Source organism: Mixophyes fleayi, chromosome 2, assembly GCF_038048845.1.
Source record: "Mixophyes fleayi isolate aMixFle1 chromosome 2, aMixFle1.hap1, whole genome shotgun sequence".
In the NCBI taxonomy this organism is placed as follows: domain Eukaryota; kingdom Metazoa; phylum Chordata; class Amphibia; order Anura; family Limnodynastidae; genus Mixophyes; species Mixophyes fleayi.
The window spans coordinates 362167312-362187376 of record NC_134403.1 but is presented as its reverse complement, the minus strand read 5'-3'; the positions used below and the strand labels follow the sequence as shown (position 1 = coordinate 362187376).

Sequence of the window (20065 nt, the reverse complement as noted above, 5' to 3'; positions counted from 1 at the left end):
CCAGTAGCTTTTTTAATTAAGCATTTAATAAATGCTGCGTTCCTGCTATTACTAATCATAAACTATGTTTTAGTTTTTGTTATTACACTTTAAGGTTTTGAGATTGCTTTACAGCTGCTGCAAACAGTGAACACCCATTCAGCCCTGTTTTCCTTGTAATGGGAGGCAAGGCACAGCAGCGATGATGAGAAAGGAGTAAGACTGGTATCAAATTTACATTTTAGGTGTCAATAAAATGCACAATTATCCGCTATTAATGTATAGCAGTAAAGTCTATGGGTTCCACTGTTTCCAACTTTTCTAACGAAGGCTACATAGTGTTTTCACCTAGCAGATTAAAAAGATGCAATACAGCAGGTCCATTAAAATAATTATAAAACCATACTTGCCAACTCTCCCGGATTCCGGATGAGTCTCCCGGACTCCCGGGAGAGTATGACAGCCTCCCGCATCTGCCCACTTAGGAAGTGGGCAGAATTAGATCTAAAATGCCACGATTCTCAGTGCATTTGGCGTCATTATGTCTCGGGACAGGGTCAAAATGAGGCGATTTTCTGATCCCTGCACGCCCACCTCCCCCCGGCAGCTCTCGGACGCCAACGATAAGAAGTTGGCGAGTATGTATAAAACACTGTAGCCTGTCACACACAAGCTCTGACCAACTATTAAAGTGTCAAAACAGTTTAACTGGCAGATAAAAACCTGCTCACATGTATGTTTCCCTTTTTCATTACTTAAAAACAATAAAGATTTAGTTAAGAAAAACCTGGTCAGAAACTCTCATTAAAACTGTCTTACACAGTTTTCTGAGCGTCCGTAAGCAGTAGAAATGTGCTGCTTCCGTTCTGGTGGTGTGGTTTGTAATTAATATTCATACTACAAATAACAAATACAACAAAGAAACAAATACTAGTCCAGCTACTAATATATTTTTTTTAAAAAAAATGGTTTCATGTATATATGTGATTTCTGGATGAACCTTCTGAGGGCCTTGCCCCCAAGTCTACCCTGTACAGCACGCAGAACCCAGCCGGGTGCAGTGAACGGCAGAATAGTCTTCAACTGTCATTGTCAACAGCCCATTTCTCCTTTCAGCACATGTCGCCACCTAATAATATAGTTGCCTTCTCTCCCGGAATGTCCGGGAGACTCCTGAATTTTTGAGAGTGCTCCCGGGAGAGCAGGGCAACCTCCGACATCCTTCCACTTTGTTAGTGAAGTGGGTGGGGGCAGTGCTAATCATGTCATCCTGGCCCCGCCCACTACTTATAAGCTGAAATTGGTAGTTTGACAGAGGGGCGGTGACAGGATGACGTGTGGCCACACCCCCAGGATGCAGCAGCTTTAACGATCTCCCAGAGGACTGCAAGGCTTATTACAACTGTTCATGTAGATAAATATAAACATATTGAGGCTCATTTTGAGTTGGACGTGAGACCGTTTTTTTTAGTTAGTATTAAACTGTCCACACATTTGGCCAATTTGCCTCCTATTCTCTCATGCATTGAGGATGGTGCCTGGGAATAATCCAAAATAAACTGCATTGGATTATTAATCAGGTGTGTGTTAGACAACATAATGTACAGTCAGTCAAATTTAGGAGCCAGCAGGATCATTTTATGATCTGGGGAAGGTTTTCATCTATTCACATCAATAGAAATGGAGATTGGAAGAAGAACACTATCAGCCTGTGTTTAACGTCATCTTTTGACTTCACTAACATCCTCCACATGATTTGAAGGTGATGTTAAAAAGTCACCCTGTCTGGGTGCTCAGGCCAAACATCATAACTGACTAATTGCATGAGGTCAAGAGAGAGCTGTAAATGTTGTGATTGTCCAATTGGCTGCAGCTTGATGTACCTCTGTGATTGTTTTGATTGGCTACAGGTTGATCCACCCCTACCCCTGTGAATGTTCTAATGCTCTGATTGATCAAATGTACTCACACACTATTAGAATGTACTTAATAATCAAGTTGGAACAAGTCCAGTTTACAGGGATCCGAAATCTAAGAGAAAACTTATTTTAAAACCCTATGTAAGTGCCATCTGTTAATGCCTTTCAATTACGTTGGCATTTATGCTGACTTCAATCTGTTCTACATTATCAGCTTCTGCTAACTGTGGCACTGAGTAAGAAAAAACAATCTGTAATAATTGAAATGTTCTGCGCTGACTGTATATTTGTAAATAGTGTGATATGTGAACTGGAAAGCAACGTGTCTGTCATGACGAATGTCGGTGATGTCACTACTTTGTAGTGAATCGATAGGTTGCATGTTCATAAATATTGGTTCAGTCCACAAACTGGCTGTCTTTAGTGTGTAGGTGACAGCTACACTTTCATTCAAAATATTTCAGTTTTAGAGTTCTTTTTAAATTGTCCAAATAATCGCTATATATAAAAGTTTGGTAGGTGGCATAGTGATGTGAAAATCTATGTTAGAATATCTACTGATGAACTGATGTCTTCTCTTTGACTTATAGTTCCTGCTAGAATAATTTCCTACCCAAATACAACGCTGGCAACGCAAGGTCAGAAGAAGGAAATGAACTGCACGGCCCATGGGGAAAAGCCCATCATAGTTCGCTGGGAGAAGGAGGACCGCATGATAAATGTTCCTGAAATGTCCCGGTATCAGGTGTCCACAAAGGAAGTGGGAGATGAAGTGCTCTCTATACTGCAGGTACAGAAAACTATGCACATAATAAATTATGTTTAAAAAAAAAATCCTGGGAACTTTGGTTGGATCCATATTTTCAGGTATGTCTATAGCTTGTTCTGCAGTTAACCATTGTAAGTAAATCGGTCATTGTGGATCCGGTGCACTTGTAATTAATATGCCTATTTAAAGGCTAAATACATTTTAAAAAAATGCTTTTAAAAATGAAACACCACTCGTACCTTAATGGTCCCCACCTTAAGACCACCTTATCTGCACCGCATGAATCCTTGATGCGCTAAACTTGCCACCGTTGAGCATAAGGCTGTGGCTCTAGAAATGACAGCTCTCACTTTGACACTGACAGTTCCTTCTGTGATTTTAGTAGCTCTCTCGAGTAAAATGTCAGCTCTACCTGTCAGACTGGCAGCTTTACCCGTTAGACTTTCAGCTATTTCTAAGGGATTAGCAGCCCTCCTCATTCCATTCAGCCTCTCTTTACTGGTGTTGCCCTTTATAGTTATGCCTCACTCTGCAGAACTCACTCCCCTCCATTCGTTCTTCTCATTCAGACAGTGCTCCTGGCAGTGGTCAAACCTCCTTCTTCAGTGGCTGCACTCCCGTGCTCCTCTACTCTCTCTGGTCCAAAACTCCTCACCAGTGGCAGGCTCTGATGTCACTTTCTTTTTGTGCCTATGTGCTCCCTGGGCATGCAGGGATGCGTAAATTTCAGCATCTGTGGAAGCATTCTACATATGATTTTATATATGTGTATATATATATATATATATATATATATATATATATATATATATATGAGAGAGAGAGAGATATATATAGATATATAGAGATATATTTATACTATATATAGTATATTTAGAAATTGTATATTTTAGTTGACTTGTCATTGCATGTTTTTCTGCTTTGAAGGGTACTGGGCACTACAACAACCTTAAATAACTCCTGATAACTGAAAATACTGTGTTTATATAATTACAGATTACAGGTGTTGCTAAGAAAAGTCATTTTGTTGCAGTCTGTAAAAATATAGCAGCAGTGGACCTGTTATGGAGCGCACTGCTAATCACTTTGGTTTTGCACTGATGCACCTATTAGATGCACTGAGCACAGTTCAAGCTGCACGCTTGCTGTCCAAGCTATAAACATGCCTCAGCAAACTAGTGTGCATACCTTGTGAGAAGGTGTAAAATTCTGAAAAGGCACGGGCAGACATAGGTTATCTAGAGGGGGGCATCCACAACATGTCACCAGGGTGCATGCAAGGACGTAACTATCATTTGCTCTCCAACTCTTTCCAGGGGACTTTAAATACACAGGCAGTGGTAGCCAACTGTCTCCATTCTGGTGAGACAGTCCCTATTTTGTGTGACTGCCCCACTCATTTCCGACTACAGTTATAGTTGGGATGTGTGTATAAAAGTATAGGGCGAGGCTGGATTTCTGCCAGCTCTGAATTGGCATAAAAACCAGGTGCCTGATTCATTAGTGATCTTATCTTGTGCAATAGTTAAGATGCGTATTTTAAGAACAAACCGGGAGATAAGAGTGAAGTTAAGATGGATTTTCATCTTAACTTAAGAAACTTTTCACTTACGCAGTGAATTTTGCTTCTTATCTCCCTTTTCTGGGCATGCACAGAGTGGATTTGCTTAAGATAAACAAAAAACGGCAGATAAGGTGTTTTTGTGGAGTGAACATGACTGTGCGCCGTTCTACAAAGCATGGAAACCTCTAAAAATGGACTTTCTCCACCCATTTATCTCACTCTGCAAAATGAAATTACGTTTTTACACTGCTCCACAAACTTGTGCCTGCTTAGCAGGGAATGTCCTCATACCATCCAATCCATTCCATCTGCCGGGGCAACCTTCTGCTCCTCCGCAATCTCATGGCTTTGGTGGAAATCCAGTCACATCAGCTCAATCTGGGACCATGATGTCACCAAGGAGTTTTTGCATTGTGTCTCGGACGCTTTCTTAATTTCAGGCAGAAGTCCTATTACATGTATCAGGATTTAGCTGTACTCAGCATAATTATTTCAATTAAGCAGCATCATTTGGTGTTGGAGCTCCCCTTTAATACATCCAGTTCAGCTTCTGTATTTTTTATTGTCCACTGTAGATTTTGCCAACTGTCCGGGAGGATTCTGGCTTCTTTTCATGTCATGCGATAAATTCTTTTGGAGAAGATCGAGGAATAATCCAGCTCACAGTGCAAGGTACATGGGAGTTTATGTCATTATTAAATGCTGACACCAGTGAAACCCACTAGTTTGGGAGTGCCCAATCATCTGCTGCCTGAGGTGCCAAATTACATAATACCACTATGTTTCTCACATGCCCATACACTTATCTATTTGTGTAATATGCAATGGAAATACAATTGTTGACACTTAATTATTGCATCGAAGGTGAACCTACTAATTTAAACACTTGCAGTAATTAAATGTAAATATTTTGAAATTATCTTCCTGTATTTTTATCTGCCCCTAAAATCCTGGCTGTGTATACACTGGCATTTATATTCTGCATTTAAGATGCATTTCTAAGGCAAGTTAAGCGCACGCAGATAGGCGCTAATATAAAACTCATTGTACCAAATGTTTTTGTTTAACCTGCATTGAGCTGCAGTATGTTTTTTTGTTTTGGTTTTTTTTGCATGTCACTTCTATTTTAGTTTGTCTGAGTGTGTGTTCAAAGCTTACATTCATGGGAGCTCATTGTAATCACAATGAGATGCCCTTGATAAGCGTTTACATATGTGTTCCCACATGCCTTTAGCTTGAACAAGGCAACAACATCCTGTATTGTTAAATATGTATTTAAAAACACAGAGTACATTCTAAAAACAACATCACATGCATGTGAATTATATATGTAATATATATACACAAAATGCATGCAATAATACAATGCAGTTTATATGTGTTTTTAATGGCGCTATAGCAGGGGTGGGCAAACCTGTCCTCAAGGGCCATATCCAGTTCATGTTTTTAGGGTTTCTTTAATCATGTACAGCTGAGTTAATCTATTTGGCTGGGTCAGTAATTATCCCACCTGTTTCTACAGACAGACATCCAGAAAACATGAACTGGATATGGCCCTTGAGGACAGGTTTGCCCACACTTGCGCTATAGCATGTGATAAAAGACCAAGCGCGCGTGTGTTCGTAGCCTTAGTCTTTCTTATTATAGTAACTGCCCTATGCTGCTAGTTTATGGTTTGTGTAGTATTGTTTTTTTATGTTGAAGAGGACATTTCATCTCTGTGGCAGATCCTCTTTTGTTGAGCGCAGGCTTTGTACAGCCGGTAGCAAAATACATCCCCTCCCTCTCCCAGGGGTTTGCTGTAGAGAACGTCCATGGGTCCAGCGACTAGCATGCTAATCAGGCTGTTTAGTATGCTAATCCACTGGTCAGCATGCAAATTGCGGCTATTGCTGTCACCCTGATCCAGAGATGACAGATCCTCTTTATGGATGTGCCAGATAGGTTTTAATTGAGTGTTCAAATAAAATAACAACCAAAAAAACGCTCCATGTATGTGTACTCCATATATTTTCTGAGAGAACATACACTTTTAGTGATCAGTCTTATTTACCTTGTGTACAGCCGCATCCTCTATCACCTAAACTGTACTAACCTGCTGGTTCCCTTTTTGGGGCTGTGTGAAGCTGCAGAGTCAGTGTGTGAGCAGGATGACCAATCAGAATCCACAATCAGGAGAATGCGGGTTCTGATGGGTCCTCATGCTCTCACATTGGCATCTGCCGCCAATTTAGAGTGGCAGACAAAATATATTTGCTGGTTCTGCTCCATGTAATCATTTTCTCACTGAGGGGAACCATCAGGATAGTAATATATAAGTGGTAGGTGGAAGTGCAGCCTTAAGGTTTTAACAGTTTTTAAGTGTATATATTCTTTGTTACTGCATATCAGAGCCTCCAGATCCTCCCGAAATAGAGATACGAGAGGTGAGAGCACGAAGTATCGCTCTTCGTTGGACGATGGGATTCGATGGCAACAGTCCAATCACAGGCTACGATATTGAATGCAAGAACAAATCAGGTATCATGTATTGAAATTCTGTCCAAGGGTTACGCTTAGATTTCAATTTACACAGGTGACAAAGTGGCAAGAAACTCTGACAACCACCCGTAGAAAATGTATAGTCTACATTCACCTTTAATATAGTTTACAAAACATGGCAATAAATAAGCTCTTTGTTACTGTATCAGCTTTGCAGACATTGCTTTTTCCCCCTCACAACTTCCAGGAACCATTTATCTCCACCCCAATAAAATCACATCTCTTGTTTCTGCCACAGAATTTTTTCCTAAGCTGTGAAAATGTTAGAATGACAGAATACATATTCAGCAGTGAGCCGGTTAAGTGGAGCTAATAAGACATGACACAGCCTGCATTTGTTGTGCAGACCAAGCTGGGTATTGAGCTACAGTACTCGGTATTAAAATGGTATAAGCTATTGATCTTCAGTGTGCCTGTCAATTTTATTAACCTTTTTTCCAATTAGTTGCTATAGAAACATGAATGGCCATTTCCAGCCAGCCGTCTCTGTGGATTACACCAAGTGTAGTTACTAGTAACGTTATCGTTCACCTTAAAAGTCAGGTCAATAATCAGACAGTGGTCTCAGGAGGGAGCAGATGTAAAAGACTATGAACTGCAGCGACCTAGGGGGCAGACTGGTCTGACATAAACAAGGTAACCAGATATATGTCTGCAGGTTCCGCATCTGGCCAAATCAACATACAACTTATAACCGGCCTCAGTGTGATGAAGCAAGAAAGTGTATAATTATCAGGTATACAGGTCCAGCATGTCACATCTCTGATCTCACAGACTGTGGGGCTCACTCAGTAGATACTATTGCTCTTTAACTCATCCTGCTCATTATTTCAATGCTGTGGAGAGGTTGGGTGAAAAAACCTCCCTGGTGGTACCACTATTATATCACAATTCCTTCTCTGGTGCCAGAGTTATTACAGTCTGACTAGTAAACCTCCTCTGACTTTACATTTAGTTCCCCCGAATAGTATTCTCTGCAACTCTTATGTTTTTTCTTTACTTCACTTCTGCTTTATTACTATAGATATGTTTGTTACATGTACTTATATTTGAGACTTTCACAGTCCATTTGTTGTACAGCCTACATATTTTTATCAACTGGTAGGTGGAGTGCCGGAACAGCGGGAAAAAAACTAAAAAAAATGCATTATTAAATGTAACAGAACTTATTGCCAAATATATTAGTAAAGACAAATGGAAGGGGAACCAGTATGGTTCTCCTAGGAAGTGAGAACTGTTATAAGTGCTATGAAATCTGCTTATCTAATATATAAATGCTTAGTGGCGTCTGTGTGTGTGTGTGAAAAAAAAAAACCAAGTTGCAGCGCCACCTGCTGGGCAGAGTTATACACTGACCTACTAAATTCTTAGTGTGTGTGGGAAAAAAAATTCAAAAAGGGCTAAAATTTGGTAGGGCTCAAACTCATTTTCGTGAGGTAATTTTACCTCATGAACACACATGTGTAGAGGCGTGCGTTAGTGTGTGTGTGTGTGTGGAAAAAACTATTTTCTCAGAAAGGGCTCATCCAATTGACCTGAAATTTGGTATACTGACATTATTTGACCAAAAAATTAGAATAGTCAAGTCAGTTAACTTCCATCATCCCCCCTTCCCCCCGTGGGAGGGGTAGTAAAGGCTAAATTTAACTCATTTTCGTGAGGTAATTTTACCTCATGAACACACATTAAAAAGGGCGCTTACATCGGGAACTAACGATCTTCCCCTGAGGAGGCCTGGGCTAGGCCCAAATGCATGACAAGAACCTTTTTAAGACCTTAAGTAGCTTGATTTGACTAGAATGCATGAGTATCATGCACGGGTTAACTTGTAAGAAATATAAAGAGACCCAGTCTAAGAAAGATAAAGATTTTCTCTTTCACCCACTTTAATGGACACTGCTGTCTTGTGGTGTAGACAGATTCAGGACCTGGGCACTGAGGCTTTCATTCATTTGAATGAAAGCCCCTACCCTCTATCACCTCAGTTTATAACTCACAAAGCCCAAACAATAGAGCAGAAAGAGAAACTTGCTCTCGACAAACATAACATAAGGTACAATGTAACCTTAAACAATGAGTGCAAAGCTTCCCATCCCCAAATGGATTTAATTTAAACACAAAAATCCTCATTTCTCTGTCTCTAGCTACCACCCTATTTTTGTCCTCCCCTTTCCTCTCCAAACTCCTTGATTACTGACATATTTTGTATCTCCCCACAGCATTCAAAGAATGAGCAGTTTACGTTAAAGGGCAATATTATATACTGAGTGAGTCCCACATTCTTTGGGGTCAGTGGTTTGGCATCCTTAATCTGGGAACCTAAAAGATTATACACTTGCTTAATCACACTGAGACATGTTCCGGTATCACTTATCAGCTGTACGTTGATTTGACCAGATGCTGAACTTGGAATCATATGTCTGCTTACTTTGGTGTCACCCATAACTATACCCTCTGCTTTACTCCTCACATACAGACTTTCTCCCAGTCCTATTTCCTCCACCTTCTGAATATTGCTAGAATATCCTCTTTACTTATCCAGGATGCAACCAGAACTCTTTTATCCATTCTCATCATTATGTTCCACCTCGTCTACTGCAACCACCTCCTATCTGGCATTACTCTGACACATCTTATCCCTGCTTTAATATGTCCTAAATACAACGGCAACACTGATCTTCCTCTCCCCAAGTCCCTACACTGGCTCTCCATGTCCTCCAGAATCTAACTCAAATTGTTGAGACTAACCTACAAAGTCCTCCACACCACACTACCCTTTCATCTCAAACCTCATCTTCAAATACTCTCTCTCACACACTCGTAAATCTACACCTGACCTGCTCCTCGACTGATATCCACCTCTTACTTCCTTCTACAAGACTTCTCCTGTGCCACTACCCATTTATGGAATTCCCTACCACGCCTGAGAAGACTATCCCCCAGCCTTTAGATATTTATACGTTGAAAACCCATCTCCTCACAACTATCCCAATCTCTACTGAGCCACACTCGGTCCTCTTGTCTCAGCTATGTTCTTTTACCACTAGTATTAGATACATTAGTAAATGGAAAACAAAGGCAGGATAGCAAAGACAGAACAGTGTGAATATGTTGAAGGAAACAAAGATAAACTAACTATTTGTATAACTAAACTATTTGTGCTCTGTGTTTACTGTTGGAAAAACAGATACACTAGAAGGAAAATATTTACTGCAGAACCCTCCAATGCCACCTACTGTAAAATGTTACTAATGTGCTCCTCACCCTGGTCAGATCCATGAGAAAAACGGCCTCATGGGACATGTAAAACAGAACTAGCAAATAAATTCCATTTGCTACTTTTAAATTACGGCTGAGGGAGAAGGTTATGATCGGTTACCTTACTCCCGCTCTCCTTCGACCTTGGTTTTCAACTGCTACTGTAAGAAGAATGGAGGAGCCTGGGAAATACTGCTGCATGTGGCAGGCCCCAGGGCTCCGGCTAGGATGTGGAGCAGGTATGGAGTAGGCAGTAGTGCAACATTAAACTCACAAAAATTAAAATTAAATAAGTCAATTTGTGCAGATCAAATACATCCAAGAGTATTAAAAGAACTAAGAACTAAGAGTAGTGCTCACGCCATTAACCAATCATATTAATCAATAGCTGCTGATAGGTGTAATTCTAGGTGATTGGAGAATGGCAAGTGTAGTTCCACAACACAGAAAGGTAGTAAGAGAATAATATAATAACTATAGACCTGAGAGTCTGGCATCAATATTTACAATCAAAGCACAAAATCCAAGGCAGTACAAGTTTGCTGATGGGAGATCATTTCAAAGAAATATAGTGGATTTTCCTGACTGAAGTGATAAATCAGGGTGTATCAATGGATGTAGGATATTTGGAAGTTCAGTTGAATTGGTGATAACCAGTAGAATACATCAGGGATTCAATCCATCTTGTTTTGTTTAATGTATTCATTAGTGATATTACTTGTGATGTACAAGGAGAATGTAGATTATATAAGGGTGTGATACCCCAGAAGGGGGGGGGGGATACTTGAGGTTCTATCTGCAGAAACACCTTAATAAAATAACAAAATGTCACAGAATAGCTGCTAAAATTGTCTGTGGGCTGCAAACCAAACTTATTAGAGAAGACTTCAGGAGCAGAACAAGCGCAACTTAGAGGAGATAGGGGAACGAGGTGATGCGATATACACAAGACAAACATATTGCTAATGGACTTCGATGCAAGATATAAAAAAACAAAAAGACTATAACAATGGGAAAACACAAAAAAGCAGATAGACCTGTAGGTTATTTTCTACCATGAAATTCTACGTATGTATTATGCTTCTATATGTTGTGATGTTTTCAAAATCTGCTTTTTGGGGTTAAAAAATACATGTAACATGCATTTTTTTTTCTTTTTCTTGTTCTCCTTACCAAGACTCGTGGGATTCTGTCCAAAGAACCAAAGATGTCTCTCCCCAGCTAAACCAGGCCACCATCATCGACTTACACCCATCTTCCACATACAACATCCGCATGTATGCAAAAAATCATATAGGCAAGAGCGAAGCCAGTAATGAACTGACCATCACCACCGAGGAAGCAGGTAGACACATCTGTTATGTTTATACCATTCTCTGAAGGGATGCTCAGCCTTAGGTTTACCAAAACATGTACCAGCACGGCTACCAGTCGTGGCTTAACATTTAACATTCACCAAATAACCTTTTTATTTCTTCAAATCTTGCATTATTATTATTATTATTATTATTTTTTAATCTGAGATAGGCCTATTAAGATAGGAATAGAAATTGGTTATCATTACGTGCATATAAATGTTTATTTTCCAGTTAAGTTTTACAAGTGGCAAATTAACTCAGATTTCTCAATTTGACTGAAAAATATATATTTTTAAATTAATTGTGGTTTTGGTTCTCTAGTAAAAAAGACAAACAAAGCCCCCAGAATTCAGCTTCATTAAAGACAATTGGATATACCTACGTCTGATTTGCTACCCTTGATAGAACATATCAAGGAAATATCATAGTACCTTAGCGAGATGGCTTTGGATGGGGCTTTGATTGGCTCTAGCATCTGAACTCTAACAGTGGTTGCTAGCTCAGGTCATAGGATGGAGGCGTAGAATGCATTAAGTCTTTTGAAGCACTTCCTTTTGAGGGCAATCTGTTGTTTGGGTCAGAACTTGACAAAATCATTTGTCAAGCCAAGGGAGGGAAAAGCTCTTTCCTCCCAGTCTGTTCCACTCCCACATATGAAGCAATGTTTCACAGAATGTATTGTAAATTATCATCAATCTGCTTCCAGCTTAATGTATGGTGTCCCTGTGTCTACTATTCAACACCAAAGGACAAGATCCTATTTTTCCAGAAAGTGGTGAAGAAGGTCAAGAGACCATCAGTTCTTCTCGGCATGAAGCTCATGGGAATGATGGTTTTCACATTCGAAGCAGACATTGTTAGCAGGCACTCCATCCTCCTAGGAGAGTGGTGCCTTCACCTGGTGTGTTTGGTCTATTGGTGAAAAACTGATGTCAGCCACAGGTTGGCGCAACTATAAGGTGGACATGTTCTGTTCCAGAACCAGGGATCCTCTAGTGTCCTTGGATGTCATAACCTTACAGTGGAGATTCCGGTTGGTGTATCTGTTGCCACCAATTTCCATGCTTCCTCGCGTTATCAAGAGTTCCAATAATATTGGTGGCTCCAGATTAACCAAAAAGATTGTGGTACTCCAGTATTTTAAAGATGTCAACAGAAACAGGATGGAGGCTTCCATTAAGGGAGGATCTTCTGTCTATGGTTCATTTCTACACCACTTCCTTCATTGTCTGGCTGTAAGGGTGTGGCTGTTAAAGGCAGGATCTTGAAAACCAAAGGTTTTTCAGAGGAAATTATCTAGATCTAGTTGAAGGCAAGAAATCCACTATCAGCTGGGAGTTATCCCAGGGTGTGGAAAACATATATTGTTTATAAAGGTTTTCACATGTCTTCCTTTTGGCTTTCTCGTCTTATTTTGTTGCTTCTGGACTGATTTGAAAGCAGACTCAGACATGGTTCCCCTAAGGTTCAGGTCTTAGCCTTGTCAATTTATTTTTAAAAGAAGTTGGCCTTTATTTCGGAAGTTTAGACTTTTTGCTGTGTGTTTTCAGCATTCAGTCTCCATATATCCCACCTACAGCACCATGGGACCTAAGCTTGTTTTTTTTCTGTCCTCTACTTTCCACCATTTGACCCTTTGGAAATGGTTGAGCTGAGATTTTTAACATGGAAAACAACATTTCTTCTTGAAATATTTTCCGCTAGAAGCGTTTCAGAGTTGGGAGCATTATCCTGCATATCTCCTTTTCTGATATTTCATGAAGTTAGGTTGGTCTTATACACTTTCCTTCACTCTAACCTAATGTTGTGTCTGGTTTCCACCTTAATCAGGAGATTCTTATCCTCTTATCTTAATAAACTGGATCTTCAAGTGACCAGGACAAGCTCGTCTGAAGCTGGGTACACACTACACGGTTTTCGTCCAATAATCGGCTCAATCAGCCGACATACGACCGCTCGTTCAAAAGTCGGGTCAGTGTGTGTAGTGACACAATGGTCGAAAGTCTGCCCAAATGGACGATTGTCGCCTCATGTGGTTGGTCGTACCGTTTAATATTTTCGTTCCAATCTTGTTTCCGCTGTGTAGTGTGTATAAACTTCATACCGATCCACGACAATCCTCCGATACTTCCTCGACCTGGGGGCGTGTGTATGTAAATTTTTTGATGTCTGTCCCAGTCCCACGTGGTGCGGTATCCACACATCACTGACTTGTGTTTTGTATCGATGTGTATTGCACCTGTCTGGCTGCAGAACGTTACACGTGTATAAAGCACGTGTGTTATTACCCTTTGCGTCTATGTTGGCAATCATTTCTCATTTAACCTTTATAAAGTTTAAAAACTATTAAAGTTATAAAGTCATATTAACCTTTATTAAATAATATTTATAAAATACTCTGAACAAACCACACAGTATTAATGCAACAGTTTTATTGCAGGTAAAAAAAATAACAATATAAAATTTGTATAGTACAATATGAAACGTGAAAAAAAAAATAGTATTGCACGGAAAGGGTGCTACTGGTTTGTGGCACAACAGTTGCAAACAGCATATACATGTCATCAAAAGTATTATCAAGGTTTTTAATTTTTTTCTTGATGTTGGCAATATTTCCTTTCATTTCTTTAAAATAATCGTTGAGCTTGGCAAAAATTTTTTATTCTTCCGAACTTTCATCGGAAATGACGATGGTATCTATGAAGCAAGAAAATAAAAAATGTTTACTATTACACTTCTATATCTGTAATAAAGTTAATAAAAGTCTTAATCTAACTAGGGATGTGCACCGGCGACTTTTGAGGTCTCGTGTTTTGTGTTTTGGATCCGGATTTTCGTTATTTTTGAGGTTCGGATTTGTCTCGCAAAACACTTGACGAAAGGTCTCGGTTCGGATTTAAGGTATTGGATTCGGATTTTTTTTGAAAAAAACATAAAAAGTTTAAAAATCAAGTTTTTGGGCTTATTTTCACTCCTAGGCTATTATTAACCTCAATAACATTCAATAACAAGCATTTCCACTAATTTACAGTGTATTGTGAACACCTCACAATATAGTTATTAGTCCAAAACGTTGCAACAAGGTATCTTTCTGGACTGCGTAGAGGAGTGGGTCACCACAATATATATTAAAAACCCTGAACTTTTATGATTCGCACCAATAATTGTACCTGGACTGCGTAGAGGAGTGGGTCACCACAATATCTTAAAAACCCTGAACTTTTATGATTCGCACCAATAATTGTACCTGGACTGCGTAGAGGAGTGGGTCACCACAATATCTTAAAAACCCTGAACTTTTATGATTCGCACCAATAATTGTACCTGGACTGCGTAGAGGAGTGGGTCACCACAATATATTAAAAACCCTGAACTTTTATGATTCGCACCAATAATTGTACCTGGACTGCGTAGAGGAGTGGGTCACCACAATATCTTAAAAACCCTGAACTTTTATGATTCGCACCAATAATTGTACCTGGACTGCGTAGAGGAGTGGGTCACCACAATATATTAAAAACCCTGAACTTTTATGATTCGCACCAATAATTGTACCTGGACTGCGTAGAGGAGTGGGTCACCACAATATATTAAAAACCCTGAACTTTTATGATTCGCACCAATAATTGTACCTGGACTGCGTAGAGGAGTGGGTCACCACAATATATTAAAAACCCTGAACTTTTATGATTCGCACCAATAATTGTACCTGGACTGCGTAGAGGAGTGGGTCACCACAATATCTTAAAAACCCTGAACTTTTATGATTCGCACCAATAATTGTACCTGGACTGCGTAGAGGAGTGGGTCACCACAATATCTTAAAAACCCTGAACTTTTATGATTCGCACCAATAATTGTACCTGGACTGCGTAGAGGAGTGGGTCACCACAATATCTTAAAAACCCTGAACTTTTATGATTCGCACCAATAATTGTACCTGGACTGCATAGAGGAGTGGGCACTGGGCACCACAATAAAATATATAAAAAACCTTCAACAGATCTGCATTACACTACACATACGGCTGCTCCTCCATCCTCTCCATCATATACATGTTGGAGTTTTAGCGTGTGACAACCTCTTGTTTTTGATAATGTCAGTGCATTTGGAATATTTTTCAATTTGCCCCACACCACTGAATGTACTTTATCTATGATACGCAATACGCATCTATCTATCTTGACTGCGTAGTGTGGTGGCCCCGGTACACAATTTGGTACCGAGGCCACAATATAATTAAAAAACCCTCCACGTGTCTGAATTCCACCAAACAAGTATCTGGACTGCATAGTGGGGTGGCCCCGGTACCCAATTTGATACCGGGGCCACAATACCTCCTCCAAACATGCTACAGACAATTCGTCATTGAGAGACCCCAGACAGACAGGGTCGAAGTGTTATTGTTTGACTTTGTAAACCCAAAAAAATGTCCCTGTTGCACATAGTCGTGCAATGAAGACTGACTTTTTCATTTAAAGGCACGATCTTTAAAGTGTAGTGTTTGTAAGTCTAAGTCATATTATACTTTTGGTAAAATTGGTTTATTTTGTTCCTCTTTATGGTAATTAATTAGTAATAGAATTAAAGTAGGAAATAGAATTAAATAGAATTAAAGTAGGAAATAGAGTGGTATAGAGTTGTAGTGTGGTATAGATAGAGTGGTCCACACAATATAATAATAAAACCCTCAACTGGTCTGAATTCCACCAAACAAGTATCTTGACTGCGTAGTGTGGTGGCCCCGGTACACAATTTGGTACCGGGGCCACAATACCTCCTCCAAACATGCTACAGACAATTCGTCATTGAGAGACCCCAGACAGACAGGGTCAAAGTGTTATTGTTTGACTTTGTAAACCCAAAAAAATGTCCCTGTTGCACTTGCACATAGTCGTGCAATGAAGACTGACTTTTTCATTTAAAGGCACGATCTTTAAAGTGTCAGAAAGAGAGAGAAGACACAGGAGAGGAGAGTTGTAGCTGGGGACCTGGGGTGGAAGCTCCCAGGCTCCCCCAGCATTGCCTGGAAGTCTGAGCGTGGTGACTGAGCCAGGGCAAGGAATGTGTGCCCTGGATGAGGGGGAGAACTCCATGCCACTATAGTGAACCCAAGAGAGAGGGGGACACTGCACATGGAAGAGGCCCTGGAGTGAGGGCTGCTACAAGAGGCATGGTAGTTGTAGTGTCAGATCCTGAGGCTGAGAGTACACAGAGTGACGTGTCAGAGCACAGGAGACATTATCCCCGCAGAGGAGGGATGAGCTGCAGTTGAGAGGTATGTTGTTGAAATAGGACATGCACACTTTAACAAACCAATCATTTCAGCGACAGGGCCTACCAAACAACTTTGGCTGAAATGATTGGTTTGTTTGGGCCCCCACACCAAAAAAGCTATTCATCTCTCCCTGTACAGACTAAACAGGCTCTACTGAGGCAAGATGTCGTCCTCATCCTCAACCTCTGATTCCTCTCCCCCTACAGTGTGTACTTCCTCCTCATCACACATTATCAATTCGTCCCCGCTGGACTCCACAACCACAGGTCCCTCTGTAGTATCTGGAGGGCAGTGCTGTACTTCATTGAGGAATTGATTATTCATTTTTATAAACATCATTTTTTCAACGTTGTGAGGAAGCAACCTCCTTCGCCGCTCACTGACCAGGTTCCCCGCTGCACTAAAAACTCTTTCCGAGTACACACTGGAGGGGGGACAACTCAGGTAAAATAGAGCCAGTTTGTACAGGGGCTTCCAAACTGCCTTTTTTTCCTGCCAGTAACAATATGGACTGTCTGACATGTCTACTTGGATGGTGTCAGCAAAGTAATCATCCACAATTTTTTCTATTGTCACAGCATCCAATGCAGCGAGAGTAGACATGTCTGCAATGGTTGGCAGGTCCTTCAGTCCGGACCAGATGTTATCAGCATCCCCGCCAGTGCCTCTTTTGGGAAAACTGAGCTTTTTCCTCGCAGCCATAGATGTGGAAGAAAATGAGGGTGGAGCTGTTGGCATGTCACGGTCCTCTTCAGAGGACAATCTCCTGACCAGCAGGTCTTTGCACCGCTGTAGACTTGTGTCCGCCGGAAACAGAGACACAACATACGCTTTAAACCGAGGATCGAGCACGGTGGCCAGAATGTATTCCTCTGACTTTAAAAGAGTGACCACCCTCGGATCCTGGCAAAGCGTACGAAGGGCTACATCCACAAGAGCTACATGCTTGCTGTAATCGCAATGGCTTACCAGCTCCTCCCTCACTTTCTCCAGCTGCTTCTGCAACAGCCTGATCAGGGGAATGACCTGACTCAAGCTGGCAGTGTCGGAACTGACTTCTCGTGTGGCAAGTTCAAATGGCTGCAGAACCTTGCACAACACGGAAATCAGTCTCCACTGCGCTTGACTCAGGCGCATCCCCACTCCTTTGCCTATGTCGTAGGTGGCTGTGTAGGCCTGAATGGCCTTTTGCTGCTCCTCCATCCTCTGCAGCATATAGAGGGTGGAGTTCCAGCGCGTCACAACCTCTTGTTTGAGGTGATGGCAGGGCAGGTTCAAGCTTTTTTGATGTGCCTCTAGTCTGCGGTAGGCACTGGCTGAATGCCGAAAGTGTCCAGCAATTTTGCGGGCCACCGCAAGCATCTCCTGCACACCCCTGTCACTCTTGAGGTAATGCTGCACCACCAAATTAATGGTGTGGGCAAAACATGGGACGTGCTGGAAATTGCCCATATTTAATGCCCGCACAATGTTACTGGCATTGTCTGACACCACAAATCCCCATGAGAGTCTAAGTGGGGTAAGCCACTGGGAGATAATTTCCCTCATTTTCTCTAATATGTTGTCAGCGTTGTGCCTCTTATTAAAGCCTGTAATGCACAATGTTGCCTGCCTTTGCATGAGCAGCCATTTTGTAGATGCTGCTACTGATGCAGCTGTTGCTGTTGCTGCGGAAGGGGATGCATCTACCCAGTGGGCTGTCACAGTCATATAGTCCTTCGTTTGCCCAGAACCACTTGTCCACATGTCCGTGGTTAAGTGGACAGTGGGTACAACCGCATTTTTAAGAGCACTGAGGACACTTGATCGTACTTCTCTGTACATTTTTGGTATCGCCTGCCTAGTGAAGTGGAATCTCGAGGGGATTTGGTACCGGGGACACAATACCTCCATCAACCCTCTAAATCCCACTCCACTGATGGCGGACACCGGGCGCACGTCTAACACCAACATTGCAGTTACAGCCGCAGTTATACGCTTTGCAATAGGGTGACTACTATCGTATTTGGTGGTCATGGCAAACGACTGTTGGACGGTCAATTGTTTGGTGAAAGACTTAGCGGTCTTACGACTTCCCCTCTGGGAAGATGACCGACTAACAGCAGCAACAGCAGCAGTGGCAGTAGTAGGCGTACCGCTGCAGGATTCCTCGGATGAATCCCGTATTGAGGAGGACTCAGTCTGGCTGCTGACTTGGGCTGCAGGACTGAATCTGATGGAGATTGTGGAGGAAGTTGACGAGGAGGGTGTTGCTGGTGTGTATCCAACTGGACCACGGGATTTAGGTGTCCCTGTACCGATGAGGGTCCTAGCCCCAGTTCCTGAACTAACCACTGAACTATGAAGGTTATTCAGGTGACGTATAAGGGAGGATGTTCCTAGGTGGGCAAGATCCTTACCCCTGCTTATTTGAGCTTTACATAAGCTACATATTGCCATACATTGGTTGTCTGGATTTGGATAAAAATAACTCCAGACCGAAGAGGTGCATTTTTTGGTCTTCTGACCAGGCATGACGATGGGCTTTTTCATCCCATGGACATCAGCTGTTTCCCCCCCTGGTGCCTCATTTACAATAACCACATCACCATCCTCATCATCAAGTTCCTCCACAGCGCCAGCTACATCATCAATAGCCTCCTCCCGAGCCACCTCTTCCCGTACAGTGATGGGAAGGTCAGGCTTGACAACCACCAACACCCTTGGACTCGCCTTGGGGATTTGTGATAATTTCTCTTTAGAAGGCAGAGTTGTTTGCTGTTTTGTTGCTGACAGCATAACTCTCTTCAATTTTTTGTAGGGGGGGGGAGGAGGAGGAGGGCTAAGATCCGTGGGTGAAGCTGAACCACTAGTCATGAACACGGGCCAGGGCCTAAGCCGTTCCTTGCCACTCCGTGTCGTAAATGGCATATTGGCAACTTTACGTTTCTCCTCAGATGATTTTAAGTTTCTCTTTTTGCTACTTTTTCTTAACTTGGGCTTTTTGGATTTTACATGCCCGGTACTACGAGATTGGGCATCGGGCTTGGAAGACGACGTTGATGGCATTTCATCGTCTATGTCATGACTAGTGGCAGCAGCTTCAGCATTAGGAGGAAGTGGGTCTTGATCTTTCCCTACTTTATCCTCCAAATTTTTGGTCTCCATTATATGTAGCACAAGATACTGCAGAATGTGTGAACTTGGTAATATTGCAGTACCAATGGACTTATACTGCTGGATTGGTTTTGCAAATTTGGTTATAATTATTATATTTTTTTTTTTTTTTAATTTTTTTTTTTTTTTTACTTTTTTCTTATTTTTAAAAAACTTGGGAATAGTGGGGAAATAACTATGCCCTTAGAAGCACAGAGCACAGGACACAGCACCACTGGACTGAACAGGACACGGCACAGGACA

The 20065-nt window shown here is 41.4% G+C and overlaps 1 protein-coding gene across 4 annotated transcripts in view; it reads left to right on the top strand.

Moving 5' to 3' along the window:
* DSCAM (DS cell adhesion molecule) overlaps positions 1 to 20065 on the top strand; it is a 397849-nt gene that overhangs the window by 228888 nt on the left and 148896 nt on the right. For all 4 annotated transcript variants that reach the window (XM_075197270.1, XM_075197269.1, XM_075197271.1 and 1 more), the window contains exons 12-15: positions 2489 to 2688; positions 4807 to 4903; positions 6623 to 6751; positions 11208 to 11375. In XM_075197270.1, the coding sequence (XP_075053371.1) occupies positions 2489 to 2688; positions 4807 to 4903; positions 6623 to 6751; positions 11208 to 11375 (594 nt within the window). The remainder of the gene's footprint in view (positions 1 to 2488; positions 2689 to 4806; positions 4904 to 6622; positions 6752 to 11207; positions 11376 to 20065) is intronic.